This window comes from Morone saxatilis, unplaced genomic scaffold (assembly GCF_004916995.1).
Source record: "Morone saxatilis isolate NCDOM2014 unplaced genomic scaffold, NCSU_SB_2.0 Contig8, whole genome shotgun sequence".
Lineage (NCBI taxonomy): Eukaryota > Metazoa > Chordata > Actinopteri > Moronidae > Morone > Morone saxatilis.
Window position 1 is genome coordinate 15,289,755 of NW_023340257.1, and position 26,598 is coordinate 15,316,352.

The following is a 26,598-nucleotide window of genomic DNA, read 5'->3' on the forward strand; positions in this document are numbered from 1 at the left end:
CACACTTACCCTTTGCCACCAGTGAAAGGCAACAAGATCTCTTAACAACAGCTCGTCTTTTTCAATAAATTTTGCATGAAAACATGCCGCTGGAGCACCAAGTTGCCTGCTGTCATACTAGAGGAGTGTTAAATGTTTAATGACGACAACACCACACACGCGCGCGCACACAGAGTCAGTGTCAGGGTGCCGCTCTGAGGGGCCCCGCTTTCATCCTGACAGACACTATAAAGCTCCTGAGCCTCTTCTCCACCCCGCCCCGTCATCAACATCACACTGCTTCGTTCCTTTCCTACCACCCAGCAAGGAAAACTGGATGTAAATGAGGTTGGAGTGTAATGCAGTGTGCGTGTACATGACTGTTTGTGTGTCGGTGGTAAGGATCGGGGGCTTACATAAAGATCCTACACCCATCACCATTAAGAGTAAAAGAATGGAAGAGACAGAGGAAAAAGAAGTGGCTTGTCAAAGACAGGATATACTGCAAAAAGCCTTGTTTTACATATGCCTGAAACATCTCTCCGCTTCTGCCTTTCTTCTGCTAAAGGAGGAATTGTTACCTCAACTCCTGTGGGAGCATCAGGGGAATAACAGGAACATCCATGTCAGACAGCTTTGGGACGTTGATAACATCATATCAAGGTCCACGGGTAGACCACTTTAATTTGGATTTTACTTCTTCATTTTATTGTAAGCGCAGTGATAAAGTAGAAAATTAACTTGTTAGACACTTATCATGTCAGAAAATATGCATCATTTTAAAATTAAATGCCACTAATTGAAATATAGTGTATTTTTATGTAAAAATCACATTACTTTGACTTCCTGGAGCAGAGTTTGTCTGAAATGATTACCTAATACTGTTCCAGCGAATGTAAAATTTATGTAAAAATGTTAAAAACAACCAAAACAAGTATACATTTTTGAACAATCCACCCCCTCCACCTACTGCCTTTCTTTCTCTAAATGATAAATAATGAATTACAGAAGCACAAACCTAAAAACTGTGACAAAAAGCCTGCATGCTATCATTTTTGATGCAAGATTATTATTTGTTTTTCTAATAAAAAAGAGCAAGTTACATGTGGCAAAGTGTGTGCGTGTGTGTGTCACCTGGTATGATGTGGTCAACACCACATGGTCTAGTCAAAATTATTCTAACATCATACCTCCACAGGTTTAAGTAAATTGAAAGGCCAGATATGAGGATAGACAGTTTGAAATATATTAACACTGCCACAGGTGGAAATGCACACACACACACACAAAGTTACAACGTAAATATGAGCACACACAAATGCACAAAGACAAGCTAAAGCGGGGTCAGAGATAAAGGAAGAGATTCCTATCGATGCTGAAGGATATTGAAGCCTTAATAAGAAAATAGATATAGTCTGCTGGCCTTACATTTCACTGTTAGCTTTATTTGTTTTCCTGATATTGATCTAAGAAAGGCAATATGTAATAGCTTCAAATAAACTGAGCACTTTTCCTTTAAAAGCAAATCTGCGTTCTGTTCACACAGAGAAATCTTGAGCCCCAAGGTCTCTACTGATGACCAAAAAAAGCCTCTATAAAAGGATGAAAATAAATTTGCTAAATATATGCAAACATACATGAAATAGGGCTTTTCGTTATCAACACATCTGTTCTAGTATAATAAACTTGTGACGCATTATTCCAAGATCATTTAGAAATGATGTAATTCTAAACAAACAAGAAACCATAGCTTGAATAATATGTAAATGCTTAACCCTTAGTTTTAATCATGCACATGTTTTCCTCGATTATATCTACACTATGTATAGGACTTACTAAATATATAAAATTGGCTGTGTTTAAAAAATCTCAGTTAAGATTCACTGTCAAAGGTACATTTTCTCAATAATTAGCATTTACTTCACTTAATGAGATACAGCGCGCACACACACACACACACAATTTCAAGGAAAAGTTGTTCAAGTGCTGTGACAGTTTGACAGTTTAAAAGATGGATATACTGCATTTTTGTCTGATGGCCATTGCTACAGTGATACGTTTCATCATCTGATTGCACTGTTGCATCAAGAATACATCTGAAGAACGGAGATAATTATCAGTCAGATCAAACAGTAGCAAAATTCATAAATTGCCATTTGGCTATTACTGTGTATTTCTATTAGTAAATCCAGTGAAAAGCCTAAAAAAATACTGCTTCAAACTGTTTTCTCTCTGACAAGTTTATGAGCAATGTGCTCGAAATATTCCTTTGTTTTAAAAATAGCAGCTTAATCAATACATAGATTCACATTTGTATGTGTATATCATTAAATTCATAAGTTATTTCTTATAATATACACTTCTCAATCTATGCTCTTAATTGGAAAGTTATCTGTTAACTGACGAGGGCAAAACATAGACTATACTATGAGTTTTGATACAGTTTACCTGGGGGAATCTGAAGTCTCTTTAAGTCCTGCAGCACCGCAGCTGGTCTGCAGCACTCATGGGATCCACAGTCTGATACACACACTTGGGCCATTCAATATGACAGACAACAACTGGGTACTGGTCTTATTAGAGTGGCCTCCAATGACATTAGAGCACACCGTGCTAGGGAGGGATAGAGGGTGCTATTTTGGTGGAGGCAAAGAGAAGCCCCTAAGGTAGTTAGACCTGTAGTGGAGAGTACCACTGTTTAAAGGTCCACTACTCTAAACGTGTTTCTACTGTGTATTACAGCTTTTGGATGACATAAGCTTGCAAGTGAAGATGTCATTTGCCAACATTTCTCGCCTTAATAAGGAAGTCTCATTCTTTGTTTTCTTCTTGGTATGAGCACATCAGAGATGCATATGATCTTGTTATGTTTCGAGACTTATTGCAGGTGGGCCCAGAGGGTGAGAAGCGGACTTAAAGACATCAGACATCATCTTCCGACCAGAACATTCTCTAAAAACTGGACCTGTGCAGCACTCCTACCGACCATCTACTCTCATATCTCCATGACATCTTCTCTTACAAGAGGGAATTATATCACATTACAAGGCCAGTGTAGACTAGTGCGTGATTGGAAGGGGAAATAGAGGAAGAAAGAGAATGATGGACTGATGGATGGAGGGATCAGGTGATGGATGGACAGATGGAGGAACTGGGACTGAGCTCCATATTTAAGTCTGTATTATACTGACCAAAATATTCTGTACTACTGTGGAGCCTACAGTTTAGATTGAGCTGGGCCAACCCAACGCTTGTCTACCTGTACATGTATGCTTGCATGTACATTCATCACTTACCCCTTTTTGTCTGCCTTGTCTTTACTCTTGTCCTTCTCTTTGTCTCTCCCTCTGTCCCTCTCCTTTTCTTTGTCCCTGTCCCGGTCACGGCCCTTGCGCCGGCTCCGGTCCCGCTCTTTGCTGCGACTCCTCCGGCGACTGTGGCTGCGGCTCTTTTTGCGGCTGTGGCTCCCTCGACGGCCGCGGCTGCCACTCCTGCTGCGAGATCGTCGGTGGCGGGAATGAGACCTGGAATAGATGAAAAGGTGGCAGGATATAGTTTGTAGCTGATAAACTGATACAATAAACTAATGCGTTTTTCCCCTCTTTTTTCCTCAATGAATAAGAAGTGAGAAGCTGGTCGTCTCTCCACAACTGAGCCTTCAAATGTTATTACAGCATTAAATGTCACCAACCTAGTCTAAGTATTATAATTAAGTTATATCCACTTTCTGCCTTGTCTACTTCTACTTCAGTTAATTATTGTGTGTATTTCCCAGAATGCCTTTTGATCACTCCCAGCAAATGTGGTTGAACATGTTTCACTTAGCTGTCAGTTATGCGTGTGTGGGGCAACATTGACAGAAAACAGAAATGGGAATAGTGGGAGCAATGGAGTGTGTTCCCACCAAGAAAAACACATCTCGTGGATGCATTGCAGTACTGGGGATTCAGCTCATTGCTTGTTGAGAAAAATCTACGGCTCTTCTACGATAGATTTCTGCCTGTAAGATTGTAAGACTACAAAACAGTCACAATGCACAAGAATTAGTTAATGCAAGTGATCAGTAAAACAGTACGCATTTATTACGTCCCTTACATTTACATCATTTTTTATGGCTACCCAAGTATGAAAATAAGTGTTCTTCTGCTTTGATGTTTGCTTATATGCAAATTACATAATGTTATATGTATAAAATGTACTGTAACTTCATGCGAGACTTGACATTAACACACAGAAACAATCTGTAAACTAAAACGCACTAGAATATAATTTTCTAGGAGTGGACAACTTTATCCTTAGTTTGACAGACTATAATAATACAATTATATACATTCACATATGAGACACACACACACACACACACACACACACACACACACTGTAGAAATGGAGCCAATTAGAGGCAGGCTCAGAGGAAGGCCTGTCCTCTGTATTGATCCTGACACTGGCCCTCTGGTCTCACAAAGATTTACAGCGGGAGATTTACTCTGTTAGTTATGACACACAAACATAAACACACAGTTACACACACATCATTTAAACACCGGCAAAAAGAGAATTGAAAGTGTAACTCATGGCTCAATGTGGTGTCATACACACAGTGACACAAATTACCAAAACATCACCACTTATTTATGTGTCACATGGCTCTATTAATGCAGACAAAACCCTTCAACATGTTCTGCTCAAGGGTGCGCGTGTGCATCTTTTGTCACTGTACATGCACGTGTGTGTGTGTGTGTGTGGGAAGGACCGTGATTTGAAACCCCAGTAGAAATCGGCAGCTGAGATGCCGTTATATTCCATCATCTATCATTTTATTGATTTGTCTATAAAAACAGTCGAACCTGCTGTCCACGAGCTTTATTGCTTTCCCCCCTTTATTAGTTTGCAGTTTGGGACATCCAGAGCTGTCCTTCTCCCGACAGAAAACTAATCATTTTCTTCAGACGCCTGTCACCATCCTAACAGACAACACTCTGACAACTGTTGCAATCAATTAGGCTAGGGTGATCCTGATCACTGGAGTGTAGCAACAGTAGTTCAATGTCTTAAAAAGAGTAAAAGAGAATCTCTTTTTGAAAAAAAAAAACAATTTCAAGTTCCAGAGAAGTGAATCGGCAGGGAATAAAACTATATCATAAGCAAAGGTCAGACAATGAACAAAATCATTATCATCACACACTTTTGCACGTAATGCGTAACGTTTATGAATAAGTTTAAACTCATAAAGTTCACGATTATTCACTCAACCAAAAACGCAGAAAAATCACAGTTTCTCAGAGCCTGCGGTGACATCTTTATTGTCCAAACCCAAAAGAAATTCAACAAAGTCAAAACTAGGATAACTATTATTGATTGACACTGAGCATGTGCACCAATAAAGACACAAATCCATTTCTGTTTTCTCTATAAAATGTCAGCAAATAGTGAAAAGTGACCACTTCCCAAAGCGTTTATGTATTATGTATTCAAACTGCATGTTTTGTTCGACCAACAAAACTCAAAAAATATTCAGTTTATATTCAGATATGACAAAGAAAAACAGCAAGTCGTCACATTTGAGAAGCTTTTACCAGTGAATGTTTGGATTTTTTTTCTTGAATGTTTGATACAGTGTTGACTGGAGCTACGATTAGGCTAGTCAGAGAATCACAGCTAATGGAAAAAAGGAAAAGAAAAACATTGGGGGGCATTTTTTGGGGTTTAGAGTCTCTAGGCGAGATAATCCATCAATGGCCCAAACAGACCCTGGAATGAGTAAATCTATGTGTTGACAATGCCTGCGTATGTTTGTAATCAACAGTACATGAGAGGGAATACAACAGAGTTGCAGTGTTCCAAGTCTTATATTTTTAGCCAAGCAAATTGTGGCCAGAAGCAGCAGATGCAATAAACACAATCTCTCTCTCTCTCTCTCACTGTCTCGGTCTCCCCTTCTCCCTCTGATGGCAAAGAAAACAGCCCACTTCTGGGGTGTGCAGCAAATTAAATTTACTGTAGTTAATAGAGTGAGCCTATGCTGCTAAATGTCAATTTCCTGACCAAGTCCTTCCCCTTGGAGAATGATTAGCTAATTTGAGGCTGGGGATAAATGGGCTAATGCAGGACACACACAGATAAACAGCCACAGTTGGACCCCATGCCAAGCCCTTCCCCTGCTTTACATTTTATTGGCCTTATTATCTCCAGGGAAAATGGGTCCCCCTATGGCCTAAACATATTTTCTTTTCTAATAAAAGGCCCTTGCTGGTCGCCCCCACGTACAACCCCCCCACACAGATGCGCTGCACCCTCACAGCCTCCTTCCTCCATTCCTCCCTCGTTTCACCGTCCAATCCATTAAATCGGAGCTCTGCAATTGGCTGGGACCATTTTCCTGGTGAATTATCAATAGAGTAATTATGCTGCATGTTGGGAGCTCGGCTGAAGCTTATCGCCACTGACCCCCCAGTGCGCGCCAGGATATGATCCCTCACCGCAGCCCATTGGGGTAATTATGTGGTCGGGTGTGAAGCTGGATGGTGTGTTACCCTTATCAGTCTGTATTCTATTTCTGTTTTCATTGAAAATTGGACATTAATGGCAGCTACGCGATACCACTAGTGTCAGATACAGGTGAACGTCTCCAATGGAATCTGACCCCGGTTAAATCATTATTCATACTACGCAGTGTAGGGACGGGGAAGACGTGAACACACACACAAACACACAAAAAGACCAATTATCCTCACTGTTCCTTTAACCTTATCTTCCTCCTATTCGAGCAGCAGTCACGGACATTCATATTGTTTCTTCTTTCTCCCCCAACCACAATCCTCTGTTGGGAAGACAAAACAAAGTTTCTGTCTGTCCATTTTGTATTTGTCCCATGGCAACATAGCTGCTGGGTGTCAGCGAGTGATGTTCTCCGTGATGCCCCAAGCAGGGTCCCCGTCCATTAGGCCCTAGTGTGGCGCAGCAGTGATTAATGGCTATGAAACTTTAACCCTATCGCATTTCAGTGGACGCTGGCGACAGTGACCCCTGTCTGACCAGAGTCTTTCTTACCGACAATAGACTAAAAGCTAGAGAAGAGTTATTATGGGACGTAGCTATAGAGTTGCATTACGTTTAAGAATGACTATCTCAGTTTCCTGGTTAGATATTGTATTAATAATAAGGAATACAAATTATTGATCGTAATAATGTAAGTAGGATCTTACATCCGAAGTGTTCAAGAGAAAGGTTCCTATCTTACCATAATTTTGACAATGTTCATGTACAGAGGCTGATCCACTTTCGAGTTAGCCTCCAGACCAGCCTCTGTGTCTCTACCCACTATGCAATAGTGTATTTTTTTTCATTTTCACTTTCACTTTTTCATTAATCTTTCTGAAAAAGCTAAAATGTGACTCTGACATTATCTGTGCATATAAGAAAATCATTTTGTTAACAACTACAACTTTGGTGAGTCTAAGCCATAGGTGCACTATCACTGTTTCATCTTTTTTAAATGATGAGGTAGTCTGCTTCTGCAAGCAAGTACTAGCAATAGACACCCATTAAGCTTAAAATCTGTACAGAAAATTGCAGTATCATGTTTAACGCTTTTCAAAAAGAGCAGAGAGAGATCATCTATGAAAAGTACAAAAAATGGACAACAAAAGCCAGTGGAACAGAGGCTAATCCAGAGGCTGTGCAGGACTGATACAACAACTATTCACTGTAATAGTAAGTATTAGTAATATCACAGTCATTAAAATCATGACATGCCTTTAAACAACATGTATTGTGTGAAGCTGGATAGACTAGACAGAGACGGTTCCGTAAACAATTTGTTAAAAAGAATAGGTGCCATCAGGCCTAAACTGGCCTGGAAAAAGCAAAATCATAGCATTTTTTTGATCAACTTGTTTGCGATAGTGTTTTTTTATAGGTCCAGTGTATAAAATAGGAGAATCTACTGGAAGAAATTGAATATAATATTCATAGGTAGGTTTTCATTAGTGTATAAACAGATGCGAAAGGCTCCCATTGAATCACAATGTTTCTACAGTAGCCCAAACCAAACACTGGCCCTAGTTGTGGCCTTTGACTTTTTTCGTGGGCTTCGCAGCCACCATAGTTTCTCCCCAATGCTTGGAAGGCTGACCTGAATTTAAATGTTTGCAATCTGCAACTTCGCACTGAATTCTACACACTGGTCTTTTAACTACTGTGACGGCATTTAGAAACCCTAAAATTAGTTTTACATCTTTGGTATTTATTCTTTATATCTACAATGAATTTTACTAGATGGCCTTAACCAACCCACCCCACTGCTGGTACAGACCTATTCAACGATAAAACCTTAGCTTTGAGTACTCTGCGCGCACACACACACACACCCCAAGACTACAAAAAAGCTTGCCAGTCGACTTTTCCAAGCAATAGACAGATTGAAAAAGAAACAGGCCTATTGAAAGTGAAAAGATCCATATTTGAAGAACTTCATTAATGCGCTGTTCCCCGCCGAGTTATTTCCAGTGACAGAGCAGCAGCTTCATGTTCAAGTTAAAAGTCACTTTTCTTTTTTTCTGCCATTTCAATGTGTCTAAAAGCACCTTGAGTGAGCAATGTGCATTTCCTGCTGCCAAAAGACGTGGAAAACAGCTGTTCCTGCCTGACGCTGCCTGCTGAATGGAATTCAAATATGTTAACCATCCAGAATTTATTACTTTTGAGTGCTCTTCAAACGCAACGGCAGACACAAGTTTAATTTATGATATTCCTCTAATTATGAGAGCTGTTGAAATCATTTCCCAGGCTGCTTCCTCCTTCCAAGCAGCCACATTATCTGTTCCCTCGGTTCACTGTACATGCACGCACGCAAACACACACACAGCCCAAGTCATCCGCCATGCACACCCACACAGAAACAAAAATATACATACACACACACACACACACACACACTAAATAACACACAAGGAAGCACTGCAAAGTAGCTGATTGTGAGCACAATTAACACAGCAAAGACAGAGCATGAAAGATTCACAAAAATGTTTTTTCTTCGTCCCCCTCTGCTTCATAAAAGCAATGTTTAGATTTGTCATAATCTTCAGTTTGCTTTTAATTTAGCAGTCGTCAACACAAACGTCTGCAATGCCCTGCTATGCTGTGAAGCAGAAATGAGACCCCATGCAGGCCACCCACTCACTACCCCCCCATACCCACCCAAACACACACACACACAGTTACAGCCACAAGCCACAAGGTCAAGTCATTTAGCAGAGTTCAAAGGCCTTCAAAGACCTCTCAGATCTATATGAACATACAACTTGCAGCCAACGATGAGGGAAAAGATGACTTTCTGCAGCGAGATGTGGTTTCCATGTGCGTGCACGCGTGTGTGTATATGTGCATTGCTGTGTGTGCGCGTCATGTGTTGATTACCCGGCGTCTTCATTGGCACATATGCCCAGTGTCACTCAGCCTCCTCATCGCAATCCTAAACTTGGCCGTCTGGTGTGCACCCGCAACCTCTGACCTCTGTGCAGCCGCAGCTCGACATGACACCCATTAGCAGCTGGAGCAGAGGGGGGCCCTGGCTCAGGCACTCAGCCCAGACACAAGGTCAAGTGGAGGTCACACTTAGACTAGGTGCTAACTTGCCAACTCGCTCACAGCCACTCACGCAAATGAAACCCCACTTTTTCCCCTCCGTCCATCCATCACGGCCCGGAACAATTAGTTACGCCAAGTTAGGAGAGAGTTGTTTTGGTTGTCATTGCCTCCATCTGTAAGAGTGTGGAAAGCAGAAAGGGAGGAAAAAGTTGAGGGACAGAAGAGGAGGAGGAGGAGAACTAGGGAGTGCAGACTAGACAAGGGGAGACAATAGGTATAGGACATCAGGAGATTGTGGAGGGAGTAATAGGAATAAGACAAAGAAAAAGGTTATAGAAGTTGGAGAGTCAAGGACAATCAGGGTAACAAAAAAGTGGAGAAAAGAAAAGAGAACGATTGAGACTTACGGAGAAGACAGAGCAGACAGCCGTGCTTCACATCAAGCTGGCTCCAATTAGCAGGTGTGCTCTCAGACGCTCGCTCTCCCTCTCTCTCTGGTCAGGGAAGATGTATTTTTCTGCCTTTTATACGCATGTATTTATGAAGTGGTGGGAGATCTGAGGGCCCTTAGCATAACAGCCTTTTATTGTTTAAATGTGGACTGCTCGGCCCCGTGTGCTTAAGTGATTTAGGAACCTCACAACTCCGGTATAAGAAAAATCATAAACGCTGAGACAAACCATGTGGGTGGACTGTAAAAGGCACAGAGGAACGGGCCGACAAAAAGCAGACACACATTCCACTACTAAAGGGAAACTACACTTAATTAAACACCCAAGACACAACTGGAATAGTGCCCTGTAAAAAACATAGCACTATTAGTTTCCCCTCTTCGGTGAAATAACATAAAGTTGTCTTCTGACAGAACAGAGGCTTGTCTCATAAAGAAGTTTCTAAATATCATTTTTTATGAACTGCTGTCAAGATTGAACAAGGAGAAGGAGAGAGAGAGAGACGAACGCAGAAAGAGAGATCAAGAAGTGAATAGAAAGAGAAAACACTCCACCCTCTGAAGGTAAAAAGAAAAACCTCTCCCCTTCACAACATCTGTCGCTTCTTGTAGTCTACATGTCCCATACACAGAACGAGAAGCACCCCGTAAAGAAGGCAGATTTCACCTTCTTTGTAACCACTCACGGTTGATGACTGCAACACCGACTCAAGCATATTGACCTTTTCTGGCCACTATTCTCTGAAAAATTGATAATTTACATATGTTATGGGATGACTGCACACAGCTTTTCACAACATCCCAAATCTTATTGAAGTTTTTGCTGATACAGCCAACATCATAATTTTTTAATATACATTTATCTTTTTTATATCTCTATATTTTTCTATCTACTTTATGAAATCTAAACCCTTTTAATATTTAGTATAAGTGGCGATAGTTCAAGTGAAGGACTGAAATGATTTATTTGATTTGCTCTGCGCCGTTGAAAGCAGGATTCAAATAATGCCCACATGTTACCAAGATGGCCTAAATGTCATTCATTACACAACTGCAGTAGCACATAAGAGACAGGGAGCACACTTTGTTATCCCACTTTTTCTAAGTGTCAATATCCCACAGAGTTTACAGAGAAATCTGGCAAACTTCCACTCCAACAAAACTGTTGACTGCATTTAAAATAATTACATTTCTCTGCTTTGATTTCAAGCCAAAAATCACAACATCGAGTTTTCTGTTCAACCAGTCACAGAAGTGTTCTGCTCTTTGTTCAGCCAATCATACGACAGTTGGCAACGTATCCTTTGGGCGATCCATCTATCTCCACTTTCTCCTCATGTCCTCGACTCTGCCAAAAACCCGAATGGATAGACAGAAACAAAAAAGGAAGACAAATTTCAAAAAGAAAAACTCATGCGCATGCTGAGAAAGTGTTTCATTACTTTCAAAAAGATCGTCAAGGTTTCAGTCAAGGCGCACATGATCCTTGTTTCATTTCTCTGCCATTCTCTCTCATTTTTCTCTTCTTTTTCCACAAATAAATTACTAAACGTGTGAGCGAAACCACATGCTCGTGTGTGTGCGTGCGTGTGTGTGTTTGTGTGGTTGCTCCGCTTGTCCAAAGTGAACTGACAAGTGCAGGCAGTGGTTCCATTAGCTGGCAATTTGCTCTCAAGTTGTCTGGGAGGTAGAGGGAGACTGGGTGTTTTTTTGGCAGGACAACGCACATGGCTCTGCTTAGGACGAGTTAAGTGAGGTGCTCACACACATAATCCTAGGCCATCACTCAAACGCTATTGTAACACACTCTCAAACATGCAGGGTCTTACATGATGAATATGACACTGCCTAAATGGAGATCAATGCCTCAAATAATGAAAATGGAAATCTACTGTAAACATGCACATATTGACTTATGGCAAATGTGTGCTTAAAAGTCAATATTAAGCATCAGTCCAAACATGACTGTGCCAGCATATTGTAAAGAAACTATATAAAGGACAGAAACGCTTCGTCTGAGTCCCAAAGAATGAAGGCGTCCATATGGAGTACAAGGTAAACACGCTTGACTGAGGTTTGTCCATGCATGCTCTCTTAACACGGGTCTCTACGGACTGGCTCAAAACCTGGCCACTGAATCACACACAGCACATAAACATACCTCCCTCCCTCCCTCCCTCTGTCTGCCTGTGTGTGTGTGTTGCATGTTTAAGAGTGAGAAGAAGAACTGTGGACAGACGGTGGCGTTTATCTGTGCATAAATTAAGAGCAGAAGCTGTTAATTAAAAAGGGGGGAAAAAATAAGCACAGATAAAATAAAATTTTGCTAATCGGCTACTTGGCAAGGTGACCTCTGAGTGCACCGGGCGTCATTCTTTGACCCGCTGTCCTGCTGGGTGTGTGGCACACGGGGGCACTGTGCAGGTCCGGCTATGAGCAGCAGGAAACTGGTAGAGCCCCCCCTCCCTCTTTATTCTCTCTCTCTTTTTATGTATCACCGTCTCTCTATCTCTCTCTCCCCCTCCTTCTCCGCCCAGAGCGTTATTAGACCCAGGGCTCCGCTGCGGCTCCAAACAGCTCAATGACAACACACAGGGCCTGCCAATTAGAAATAATTAGACAGTCATTTCAGTGGCAAGTCTTTTTAAGTGCATATATAACGATGCAATGATGCTTATTAGCCGGCCTGAGCCGGCGAGGACCAGGGCCTCAAACGCTTTGGCGCTGGAGAAAATAATTATGCCAGTGATCACAAAGCGAGCTGCACATCTCTGTACTTCACCTCCACGCGTTTCAAAAATCCACTTCATTAGCTCCTGTAATTAATCCTCCATTAATTGCAGGAAAAGCCCAGTTTACCTCCCTTCGTTTCTAATTATCATCTTATAAATAGTTATGGTTCTAATTAATGTGTTCATTAGGCAGGATATTTCTCTCAAAGCCTCGCTGGGAGCCAAAGGTCCGGCTCGGCTCTCTCTGAAGCCTAACCAGCCAGAAGGTGAGGCCATCCTGCCTGCATTTGCTTTTATTTTACTACATTCAACCTCCTAATTGGCATTTAAAACCCAATTTGGAAGAACTTCAAGAAGCTTAAATGGGAGAGAGAGACAGAGAGAAGGCAGGGAGGAAAGCGAGAGAGAGATACATTTGGTGTTCATTTTCCTATGCCAGAGCTAAAAGCGTTTCTGTCCCCGTCTTTCTCTTGGTCTGGCCAGACGGATGAGGCTTTTCACTGTCATAAAGTGAACACAATGAGGGCTGATTGCATGGTATTAGTCTTTGGCATTGTAGTGGTTTTATTTGCAAAACGGTGCAAAGTGTGTCGCTACCAAAGAATTAAGGGTAGGAGTGTCATAATTACTGGCTTCCAGTCATCAAATAGCCACATTTTGTCTTTGGTATACAGATATAAAGTAACTAGTCTGGTCTCTATGATACTTAAATTAATCACAAAGATTGGTGATTATTCACACATCTTTCAAAAAGAAAAATGACTCAGCAATCTCAATGATTAGAGCAGTAAACTTAAAAAAAAACAACCTTTTTTTTAAGTTAACTTTTGATAAATTCCCAAATCCTTATATAAAAATATATACTGTAAAAATAATTTATTATGCATTATATTTGGAGGAAACTGAATTGTGCATCTTAAAATTCCCTGTTTCACTACGACACATCTCATTATCTGTTACATTCATCTCATTAATGACCTTTGTTCTGTATCCCTTTTTGATGAGTCAGTATATTAAATGCCACTTATGGACAAGTGTGCCTCTCTCTCGTGTACCAATATATCAGTGGCCATCTGATAAAACATATTATGAACAAAAAAAATGTTTCCACAGAAAACAGGTTTCATCTTCCCACCTCCACACTCAAAAACATGAACAAGAAAAAATACAAGTACAAATAAGTAATTAAAAAAAAGCTGTTGCCTATTATTAGACTCTATTCAGATTCTCTGCATCTTGATAGTGACTAAGGGCCTTTAACAACATACGCATTTAACCTTTACTTCATCTGGATAAACAGGTAGGCTAAGTAGGAAAAATATACACAGGTGACTCTGACTTCACACGCCTTCGATGTCTGCAGAAAGATCACTTTATATGATTAGTCAAAACGCAAATGTAGTAATAATATTTTCCATATATTACCAAATTCTGCTAAATTAAATTTTCGAATTATGGTAAATACAGAATTACCTCTCTTTATAATCATATGAAAATTGCTGAACTCTTTCTGAAATCACTTTCTGATCTAGACACAAATCAGTGTGCTTGAATCATTTCTGAAGCCCGAGAGATTCCTCCTTTTGCCCTTGTTCAGACAATTTCTAAAAACACACCAACTTCCTTTCCAGCCAAGGGTATAATATAATGTGTCATTACTGCGAGTTTGTTTAACAGATGGATTAAAAGAGAAAAGGGGACAACTCTTTGATGTTAAACTAGTCTTTGTTTAGGACCATCGGACTAACTCCCTCATTTGATCATCTGTGTGAGAGGACTGGAGTGATGCCTTTTGTGAGTTCAATTTTGTGTGTGTGTGTTTCACAGAGTAGACTCTACAGCTAGGTTGCTACCCAGGGGAGTGGGCTAGTGTGTTGTGAGCCTGCAGGATGGGGGGGGGGTGCAGTGCAGTGGGGTGGTGGAGGGGTTGGCGGCTTGGCAGAAGTGAGGGGTGAGGGGGGGTTTTCCTCTGGCGGTAGAGGGGAACACTGCTTGCGGCGAGGCGGGGATGAAAGAGGCTGTCTGTGTCAGTCACTTATTCCTCCCTTTGGTAAATAAAGGTTTCTGACAACAAAGCCGAGCAGCGCTCGACTGGCCTTTACAGCAGATAAATAAAAAAGACAACACATAGAAAGAGAGTAAGACGGAGAGAGCGAGAGAGAGAGAGGGGGGAAAAAGAGGGAAACACAACAACAAACGCGTTCAGATCTCACGACTGGAAGCATGTTGATTTTTATGGAGTAGAGAAGACGCAGCCGAACTAAACCAGGTCATCTTTCAGTTTAAATCAACACTTTGCAAGTCCGGTAATAGGGGAAGAAGGAAGAAAGGGCTAAATGTCAACCTGTAGAAAGGGGAGAAGAAAAGATGTTGAGAGTCCATGGGATAACAGACAGATGGATGAAAAACAGCCAGGAGCCAGCTCTTGAATTCCAGTATAAAACTGTGAGAACACTAAGTGAGATACTGCAGCTTAAAGAAGAAAAAGGATTTAGGGGTTGTTCGCATTCTTCCTCATCTTATTTCCTATCCATCAGCACCACGACTCTTGCCTTATGGTTCTCTCATAATGGCGAGAACTCAGCAGTTTGTTGAGAAAACCAGATTTCGCTTGTCATGTCCTCAAAACACACTCACGGTTGTTTCCCTTATGAAGCCAGCGACACCCAAACCCACCTGCCACATCACACACACACTCTAAACTGTGTGAATAAATATATGTTGGACACAAATGCGCAGAAAAATTTCCACCCTGCCACCTGAGAGGGGAATTGCTGAAATGCTGGAAGGCCACAATAAAGTCGCTGATTTTCCTCACCCCACCTCTGTCTTCTTGCACTCCACCGACGTACCGTCCTTTCCTCCCCCTACCAAGACCCTTTGGTTCCTCACCTCAGCCCTCCCTGTTCCCAAGCTGCCTGGATGACCTTGCACGCGGCCCATGTCGGTGCGAGGCAGGAAAAGCTATCGAGCAGATGTACGACACCTCATCTCATACGGGGGAAAATTGCTGTGCGAAATAAATACCAGGCCATCGCTCAACCCCCGCGCGCACACATGCACGCACCCACACACACATGCCTGGAGCCCTCCTGTGATCTCCAGTGCAGGAGGCAGAGCTCATGTTATGGAACTGAAACATCTAGATTGCCTAGTTCTAGCAGCAACGAGACACAACAGGGTGGCTTAGTGGTTGACTGTCGTAACCAGAAGACATAGGCAATGAAACTAGCTAGCTCTGGGTGATGCTCTTTAGTCAACCCTGACCTCTGACCTCTCTGAAGGAAAGCAGCAGAACGCCCCTTGGGATCACTCAAGTGTCTCATTAGTATCATTATTATTATTACTAAATCCTATGTTTCAGCCTAATTGCAGGAGACCAGGGGCCTCGTTTATTAAAGGTTGCTATGCACAAAAAAAGCTGCCTAAATGGGCATGTAATGTATAGATGTGCATTCGCATATAGATCTGAATATTTTCTTGCGTAGGAAGACTCTGAAGTTTGTGAGTACGCAGTGTTTTAGGATGGAATCTACGCTGAGTTTTATAAATGAAGCCCCCAGATCGGGGACCTTAACCCAAAAGCTCTAGCCAGGGTAAAACCTGGGCGGTTTATTCATAACCCATCCTTTGAATTTCTCTATTGGACTGAAACTCAAACACTGAACGACATCTTAAGTGTTTCAAAAAGTTCAGATTGAATCAATGAATAATAAATGCCATGAAAGCCTTTGTAGATGTCACAAATTCAGCCTGGACTTTTTCTTTTAACTTTTAAAATGCGCTCCCTGACTGTCTGGCCCAACCCATGTCCCACCCACAGTCCTTCCCCAGCACCAGTTCTGAAACTGAACTCATCCCCGCCTCTGTGGCTCCACGGTGGCTGAGATAATCCTGACTCTGATCGGCCATCCTAGCATGGCGGGTGGTGTGTTTAGCTTGCTATCTATCTCCTCTAGGGGGGAGACAGATAATTAGAGGTCTCACTCTCCTTAGAGTCATGACAGCAGCCCACTGATGAAGCCGCTCCAGTGTTAGCAAGGCTAAACCCTGACGCTAGCACTCTGCCCTGCTAACTCAACACACCCATGAAATATTAATGAGGAAAATGTAAGCATTTGTGTGTGTGTGCCCTGCAGTATGAGCTCACCTATGTGAGCATGTGCATACATGTGTGAATATCCAACCAATGAATGAAATGCTCAGCTTCTCTTTGATGGGTCAAGTGGCAGATTTGTCACACCTGCCATTCCTCCATGTCTTCTAACAGTGCCTCTAAAGCTACCTGTTAAGTGAATGGAGGACTGACAGAAATGACTGACTGAGCCACACACATTTAACCCCTGCTGTGGCTGCCTATAAAAGCTCAGCCCTACAACGCTCTAAAGACGTGTGCCATGTGATCCGACTAGTGATGACAGAGGCATGTGTCGTCTTTGTTGCCCCAGGTAACCATCAGAATGCAACTGGTACAGCGTGCTGCTGGCCATGGTCTCCACTCTGCGTGCCCCCAGTGGACTAGGCCGTGACACCCCCCCCCCAAAGAACATGCATTCGCGCAAATCTGCACATACATGCATACGCCCAATCAACCTCACACAAGCTCACTTGCTGGGGCGCACACAGGCAGGCACACGCACGCACACGCATACACACATACCAGCCTGATATGCCTGCTCACATCAAAGAGAATAAACATTAATGGCAAATAGGTAATCTGCTCCTCTTGTCTGTTTTACATTTCAGGGCAAGATTGACTGCCTCTGGGGGACCTGGCCCTCCTCTGATTGAGGGCAGGAAAAAAAAAAGGAGAAAGAGAGAAAGAGAGGAGAGAGGGAGTAAGCAACGATAGATGGTAAACACAAGATAGAGCATTATTCTTATTTCATGTATCTCTTTATTTTTTATTTATACATGAGAGATTGAAAAGAAGGTAATAATATTCCCTCCCTTCAACCCACGACGGCCCCACTATGGTCCTAATCTTCTCCCCAGCAATATTCTGATGCAGACGTTATTATTCTCATTTCTTCTGAATAATATCCCTCTCTCAAAAGCCTATCTGTTCTCTCTACCGGTGCTCGCTTGTGTCTTTCCTCTTCATTTTCCTCCTTTAGGATCTTCTCCACTCTCTCCCTCCCCTGCACTTTCCCGACCTATTCTCTCCACACTTTTCCATTCTCTTCTAACTTCTTGGCCCCGCTCTCTTTTTTCTCTTCAGTCGGTGCAGTCGGTCTCCTCTTGCTTTTATATTCTGAAGGTGGTGCAGGGTTGGTGTGGCTGGGGTGGGGTTGGCGGGCAGCACCTCATATTCTACGTGCGTATCAATCATGAGGTCCTGTCCACTCAATCCTCCTCTGATCCATCAGCGAGCCTCTCAGCCAGCTCAGGCGGCCTCATCCACACAAACACACACCACTGACTAATGGCAGTCAGGGCACCTATACACAATACACACCAACCGACCACAGCGGATGCAGAATTTGCAGTGTCCCACAACAGAGCTGTACAATACAGCATTATCATACTCCTGGTACTGCAGAAAACACTCAAACTGAATGGAGAATATTCATATCATTTGTCTTACTTAGTCCCATTTAGGGCGTCAATTAAAAATGATCTTTAGTATCAAATAATGTCAAGATTCTTTTCAAATGAATCATTTGGTCTATAAAATGCGTAACCAGTCCAAAGTCACCACTTCAGATATCTTTTTCTTTCATGCAATAGTCTAAAATCCAAAGAGATTCAGTTTTCTCTAAAACAAAACAAAGAAACGCTGCAAATCCTCGCACTGAAAAAAGCAAAAGGATTGTTCGATTATCAAAACTGTAGATTCTTTTTTCCGACAAATCAATTAACCGACTAATCACTTCAGCTCTAGTCCCATTTATCAGATGAGAAGTTTTCCATTAGATTGTTTGAATGCAAAAACAGGAGCACACATGTGGCCGTCAACAACAAAGTTCCGCAGACACAAATTGCAGCTGCCATCACATAACTGCATAAATTTATCATCAATGCCATCATTTTGCACATCCCCACCTCCAACACCGCCTCCACCTCGTAACATCCCACCACGCGCTCCCACCAACACCAGCTCAACCCACCTGCTCCTCGCTCACCGCTAAGCCGATTACACAACGCAACCCTCCTAATCACAGTACAGCGTTTGTAAACACCGATGTCATCGACTGTAGTTCTAAATCTCCCAAATCCCCTCCACCCTTCATCTTACACCACACCAGTAATGCCATTTTCGACTGATGTTTTAATCACCAGTGCCGCTGTGAGCGACTACCACTGAACCGCAGCGAGTAGGAAGAGGATGTGTGAAAACCATAAATGGGTTTCAGTGCGATGCGGAAATTTGGTGCTTGTTCTGAAGCCACAACATGTTGTCTGACCATTAGGTTGGAGAGTTGAAGTGTGGTGTATTTTTGTGGCACCATCAGCCACTCTTATGTCAAAACGTCTCTGTTGCATCATCTGTTCACCCCGACACCTCTGTAATGAAGATATTAAGACACTTTTTCCTTTGTGATTAAAATGATGTCTGCTCTCCCCCGCAGCCATACACAAGTAAACAAAGGGCCTTGCTCACGCATATATTATGACAACCTTTTCTTCAATTGTGCCTCTGTGCATGTTTTTGTGTGTGACAATGCGTGTGTCCGTGTGTATGTGTGTCTGTGTGTGTCTGTGTGTGTGTGAGGGATTTAAAAACAGCAGTTTACTGGTTCATTAGCACCAGATTAGCTATGCTAATGACATGGACCACCACACACAGAGACTTTGCCATTATGTTTCTGAAAGGGATACACAACTGACTATGGCTGTGCGTGTGTGTGTGTGTGTGAGAAGTGCGGTGCAGGTGTGTACACATTAGTTTAGCATGAATAAGTTGCATGAATAAGTCCCTTCCAAAAAAAAAAAAAAACCTAGCCACACCAATAATAATCATAATTCAACAAAGTATGTATGGGTAATGATGTTTTAATTGCTTTATTGAGTGAAAGGAGAGCTGCCGCCAGAAGGAGATTTGGGAAGGATTGGACTGGTGTTGCATATGACCTGCTGTCTCTGTGGGTCTCTGTTTCATTAATACACGCACAGTAAGACGGATAGTCAGGGCAAACTGAGAGACGACGAGTACACGCAACATACTAATCCAGACCTAAGATGCAAGTTTCCATGTGGCTCCATCTGATGACATGAGGCATAAATACGAAATGATGTGTTTGTTTACACTGAAGTAAACTTCCAAAAGTCTTATTGCTTTTTTAATAAGAAAAGTCTGCAATGGCATTCCACATACTGATTTGTAATACAAACACCCAAAAAGCGTTTCAAGTCGAATTTCTGGTCGCTGCTAAATGATCCTTCTCTTCATGTATTATATTATTTGTCTTTAGTATAAACATGTTGTTAAAAATATTGAAAAACACAGAAAGTGTTAATATTATTATTGTTAAGACTTGGCAACAACATGAAGTATAAAATATTCACAACCAAAACCACCAAAGCATCAAAAAATGTAGGTTCAAGGTTTAAACAAAAAAACACTGGCTGGTAACGCAATCCAAGACTAGATGAAAAATGTAATATAGAATAAACAGTGAGCTGTGAATGTGTGTGTGCGTGAGAATGATGCTGTTACCTCCGGTCTCGGCTGCGTGACCTGTGTGAGCGGTGGCTCCTCCCTTTATCTCTCTCCGCACTGCGACTCCTCCTCTTGCGAGATGAACTGTGGGACGAACTGCTGCTGGAACGTCTTCTTCTTCTGGACCATACAGACCAAAAACATATACATTTAAAATTCTGTTATTGGCAAAAGGATCTATAGAATAGAAAATCAATCAGACCTCAGGGTTCGGGTTTCTACAATTAATAATTTTGTTTTTGGCAAATCAGCATGAGTGAAACATGTAAATTTATTCAGAATGCTTGTCTACACTGGGCATTTTCATGAAAGAAATTGGTTCCCAAAATCACCAAGAGTATACAATTATTATTAGTATTCGTAATTTTACCATGGTCCTTCAGCTTTATTACACAGTTTCTATTAGTTTAGTATGCATAAAACAAACCTACAGAATCAAACATTCCCATATCGGCTCCCTCCTCACTTCATCCTTATGCTCAACCCTGCCAGTCTCTGTGTTCATTCACAGCATCATCTGAAATTCTTGCCTCTCTCACATAAGTGAATGCTGTATTCCTAATTTGTTTTGCTGTTCATTTCAAGAGCAAATATGTCCTAATGTCCCAGACAACCTCACCTATTATCAGCAGCGCTGACGGCTACATTGCATTAGTAAACACGTTTGTCTACGGCCGGGAGCAGCAGAGCCATGTGGGCTGCCCTACAGTTCCTCCACAGGGGCCCTTTGGTGCTCTGCTGCTCTTTAATGTGGGTACAGCAGTGTGTGTAGCATCTATTTTCCAAACACCACTCATACCGCGTTCCTATTGATATCATGTAGCAGGAGGCATTTATGGGGGTGAATGTAAATGCAGAATCCCTCCATCTACTGCGCAAACAGTTTGAGCAATATTCATAATTTAAAATCTCTTCTTTTGTTTCACCAAAGCCAAAAATACCCAAATCTTTTTAGCACACACACACACAAAAAACATATGCAGTCCTATGGGAGTTGTGCAAGATAGAGGAGAAGAGAAGAAAAGGGAAAGCAATACAAATAACATAGAGGCTGAACTATCAAACCAGATTTGTACCACTTAGAGTAGCGCAGCAAAGATCCATTAGTATTCCAAAGGCTGGATCCCATGAGCGGGGCCTTATGAAATAAGTTCCACAGCCCTCACACAACCACTTCACACATTACACAGAAGAAACACACAGTAGTGAGTTGAGGGTTTTTGGAAGGTGGTATTCACTCACATTTCCTCAGAAGCCTGAAACGAAACGTAACGTAATAAAAACATAATGGCTCAAACACGTGCGAGTGGGAAGTTCTGGTTAACGCAGAAGCTTTTCACATGAATACAACACTTAACAAGTTAGATTTCATGCCTCTTGTTCGCTCACACTTTTCCCCCGTCTTGCTCCTTCTTTGTATCACACACACAGTCGCGGACACAATTACTCACTCTACACATACACGTTTAATATGCAGTCATGATGTCACCAGCCAAGAACATAAGTACCCTTGTGTTTTTACCACATGTGAGGTCTCTTTACACCACCACATTGTATGTATGCAGGCTGAAAATGGCACGGAATCTGTGTCCTCTTTCACATGACCCTATTTTAAAGAACTAGCTTCACACAGACACATACACACAAGGTCTTGGTTTAATTGATCAAAACATATGGCTAATTGATGAGGGACTGTGGTCCCAGGGTTTACACTGCCTACCCAGCCCCACCCCCTACAGACAGGCAATGACTTCCAATCAGCAGTAATGGACCTTGACCAAGGCTCATAAATAATTACTATCAACTGGCCTTGTCTGAACAGCCACACACAGCCAGTGGCAGCTGTGGATGGATGGAGGAGGCCAGGTCCAGCCACCAGCCACTTGTGAAGATGTCTGAATATTACTGAACCTCCCCCTTCCTCTGAAACTGCTAAATAACAAAGTGCGGTATTTTGTAAACATGAGGAGAAGCTTATAAAACTGGTATAAGCTTGTAACCTTTCGTGTCTCAGCTAAGGCAAACCTTCAGGTTTCATGACACCAAATGAGGCATTTAAAATAGCCACGTCTATCCTAAATGTCTAGCTATGTTTTATTTTTTAAATGACCTGTAGCCTAAACACAAAAGTAAACTGGCTAGTTTCACTTTCTATAATTGGGATTATAAACAGTCTTTTTGTGGATATCATACGACTATCTAAAGTCGCAGTGTAGGCTCAAACAAAACTTGACTGTTATATTTCATATCTGGGTTCACTCAGCAGAGTCCTTCTCTGGGATTCATTGTAACCAGTATGGAGGGACACTACACTGAAAACTGGAAAAGTAAAGTATAAACAACAGTCATTTTCAAATCAAAATACAGCACTTGCTTAAATTGGGAATTCAACAACCATTTATGTGATCTCTGGCTTTTAAATTAAGTCAATGCATGTTGAGGAAAACACAGAATTATATAAATTCCAAACTAATGAGTATAGAATAACTTCTCCCCTTACCCACATGTGTTCACCCTCTGGATGCACACATATGTCTTTGAAGCCACAACAAAGCAAAACCAGTCACATAAATGCCAATTCAACATCAGGCCTTTGGTATGGAGTCCTGGTACAGGACAGCAGCCATTTTGACATGAATTAGTAGGATAAACACAAGTGTTACCAATGATACTGATTGAGGTTGTGTTCCATTCAGGTCAAACAGGGTGATGCTGCTGCTGCAGACCCTTTTCATAGCAGATACTGGCAGTAAAGCTATTAGAACCATACTGATAATGTGGTTTAAAATTGATATCATGCAGTGTAATGGTAAGAACTCAACTATAGCTGGGTTGTCGCTTCAACCAAATACATCAGACTCCTGAAGTTTAACAGCTGTTAAACTGACTGTGGGAGGGTTAGTCCTAACGCAGGGACCCTGTAAAAAGAAAGCAAGCCACAGGAGACACAATAAACCAACATAATAAGACAAGAAATGTAACCACAGAGAAGATGAGTCGTATAAGTCAGGAGCTGGCTCTGCTGGGACATTTGTTTTGGTGGTACTTAATGAATGGCCATTGGAAAAGTGAATTCTAACTTTCTTTCCGTCACAAGAAGGTGAAAGGCAGTGCTCCGGGAGATGAAACAGTCTGTCTCGCTCAAGGACCCTTCAGCAGGACAGTCACCCACTCAGCACTCCTCCCTGCTACCTCTGATCAGAGCAGCTTGTTGTTCAGTCTCACCTCCTCTCTCTGTCTCTCTCTCGGTCCCTGTCTCTGGAGCGAGAACGGCTCCGGCGACTGGACCTCCGACTCCGGCTGCTGGCCACCCTGCTGCCGGAGGATGAGGACGAAGACGAGGAAGAGGAGGAGGAACGGCGACGCTGTTGTTTCTTCTTCCTCCTGCTCCGACTGTCATCCTCACTGTCAGACGAGCGCCGACCCATGCTGGCTGACTCTCGGCTACAACACAAGAGTAGTGTTACAGACGAGCCAGCCCCCTTGACAACTTATAGCAACAACTTGATACACAACCAAACCCAGCGTGGCGAGGTGAACACACTAAGCTATTTACCAAAGCCAGGACTACATTTATTGACATACCTTATGAACAAAACGTCTTCTTAATGTCTCTACTTCTACTACTACTAGTACCTAGTCTAGGTCTGGTATGTAACGTTAGCTGTTCAGCTAGCTAATACAACATAATGGCTTTTCTTAACAACCACACGGTGGGAAGTAATAGTTTGACATTTAAAATCACCGTCACAGCTCCAACAACACTGCTGTCGCACATGCGGTGAATATTAAAGAGATACATTTAAATAAGATGTGTTTTCCGTGGAGGCTAGCAGGCTAACAGCGCTAACTCCACTAACATTGGGCTGCGGCTCTTGTCTTGTTTGGCCGCTTAAACAGTGAACAGGCCTCACACTGCAGTCAGCAAACGTTACGAGGCAGACGGAGGTGTAGCGATAAAAGAAACGAGAAGTTACCTTGAAAGAAAATCCCGCTCCTCACCTTTAAATCGCTGTGGACCTCCACAACTCACCATGCACTGCTCAGCAGACTGTACTCGTCGAACCGGAGATCATCGAGCGAGTCCAGACAGAAGAGTCACACACAGAGCGGTCGATCGCAGGGCTGCTCTCATCTGGTATCATCTACAGTGTGTTTGAATTAAAGTGTTTCATGATGTGCCCTGAATGATATCTCCGGCCTCGAACGAGCCCTCAATATTACAGCATTTTAGTTGGTGTCACTTTAACTATAATCTAATAGAGGGAAATTAATATTAATATAACAACATTAACAAAAGTAGCTTGGTTTTATTTAGAGGCTTAAGGGCGCATCTTTACTCACTGAGCATACAGGTAAAGAATTATATTTCCATTATTACATGACTATTTAAGGGAGAGAAAAAAAAGTTCAAAACTGATTTTTGAATGGTGTTTAATCCAGTGTGGCCTAATATACTGACACCTAAATCTAAAGTCATGAGGTCAATTAATGGAGCAGCAACATATCTTCTCCAGTTATTATTTTAACCCTTATATTGCATATATCTTCCATTGTTTTATTTCAGTCTCCAGTCAATTGAAAATATTCTAAATTAATTGGACAATAATGTTTATTCATTACATCCAGGCTATATCAACAGTCTGGGCTGCTCATATTTTCGTTTTGATCCGGCAATGCCCCCACCTACATCACAAATAAGCAAACTCATGTGTGAGTTATAGGTCCGTCAATGATCATTTGCATGAGGTCGTCTTCTCAGATAACCGGGTTTTACACCAACATACACACACACAGAGCTGCGAGGGCAGACAGAGCTTTCAAAACAATTCTCAGCAAAGTGGAATAATTAGCCTAATTACTTCTTAAAAATTCAAAAAACACATAACGGGAGTGAAGGTGAAACGACCACTGCTTCCCTGGACTACACGAGTGAACGAATCAATAACGTGCGCAAGTGCACAAGTTAATGGGGGGGTGTTTCACTACAAATAGGTATATACAAGAGGCTGCTTATCACTGCGATTAGGAATTCATCCTGCTTTGAGATGCAGCAGAAATAATAGTAATTAATGCCTAAGGTTCAAGCTGAAACATCGTTAATATTTAACTAGGGGAATTGTTAGAGCCCTCGTGTGGAAATAGGACTTTATATAGATTATCAATAAACACGCTTAATTTTGCATCAAATTCATCCCGACGTTTGCGAAATCCCGCTGTATCCTGTTTCTTGTCTGGGCTATATGTTGCCTCCTCTTCTCACTTAATTGCTCTCTCTCCGCGGCGTCCGCTTACCTCCGCCGCGAGTGAGCCATTGTTTATTTATTTTTTGCAAATATAGGCAATCATTTCAGCGGGAAAAAAGGGCGAGTTGAAAACGTTAATTAGTGAGCCCAATGGCAACGCACCGTAAGAGGCATTATAATTAAACGTTTAGCTGCTATTTAACATCCTAATGGCTTTAAAAAGTCCGCTGAGAATTAATATTAAGCGATATAGTCTCACTAATGATGACAATTTAAAATACATAGGGCCTAATTGCTGATTAGAAACATAAAAACAACGCTGCATAGCGTGGAAACATTACAGCATTTGTGTCCCCCCCCAGTCAGGCTTATTTCACACATTTTAATAGGCTACACAGCCGTGCATGTGCAATAAAGGTAGTACAAGATAATGATAATAATAATCATCATAATTTCGTTTAGCATTCTTGTTAGAATATCAAAATAGGCCTCGAACTGCAGCAATTATTTTAGCATTTCAACGCTTTTAATATAATTTTTTTTCCCTTTTCCAATTTGTTTTTGCTGTGAAATTCCGTTTCAAATCAAAAGCGACAACGTGGATGCACAGAAACACGCCGAACACTTCAATAATAAATGCAGCAGGCCTAAAGCCAACTGTGTGCAACTAGGGTTAAAGCCAAATATGTTCACTTGAGCTTCCTCTGAAGCTCCTTGTATAAGTCGTTGCTGATCCTCTCGGCATTCCCAGCTGGTCCGCTTTTTTTTTCTTTTTTTTTTACCTCTTTTCTCTTCGTGTCACCGTTGTGACTTATTTCCCCCCCAGATCACAGAGATATACTGAGGAAGGACTCCTCATCCATGTGCTTCCCTCTCTCTCTCTCTCTTGTCATTTTCGGATTTTTTTAAGCCACACCCCTGCAGAGAGAGAGAGAGAGA

At 42.0% G+C, this 26,598-nt stretch overlaps 1 protein-coding gene across 6 annotated transcripts in view; it reads right to left on the reverse strand.

The window, feature by feature from the left end:
* Positions 1-24,558, reverse strand: part of rsrc1 (arginine/serine-rich coiled-coil 1) — a 103,824-nt gene extending 79,266 nt beyond the window's left edge. For 4 of the 6 annotated variants that reach the window (XM_035680303.1, XM_035680302.1, XM_035680301.1 and 1 more), the window contains exons 1-4: positions 24,391-24,509; positions 23,639-23,857; positions 20,411-20,533; positions 3,276-3,503 (exon numbers count right to left, since the gene is read on the reverse strand). In XM_035680303.1, the coding sequence (XP_035536196.1) occupies positions 3,276-3,503; positions 20,411-20,533; positions 23,639-23,857; positions 24,391-24,449 (629 nt within the window). In that variant the 5' untranslated portion in view covers positions 24,450-24,509. Of the gene's footprint in view, positions 1-3,275; positions 3,504-20,410; positions 20,534-23,638; positions 23,858-24,390 lie in introns of all 6 variants that reach the window. The other 2 variants (XM_035680305.1, XM_035680304.1) reach the window with 2 other exon arrangements.
* Between the last annotated feature and the right edge of the window lie 2,040 nt (positions 24,559-26,598).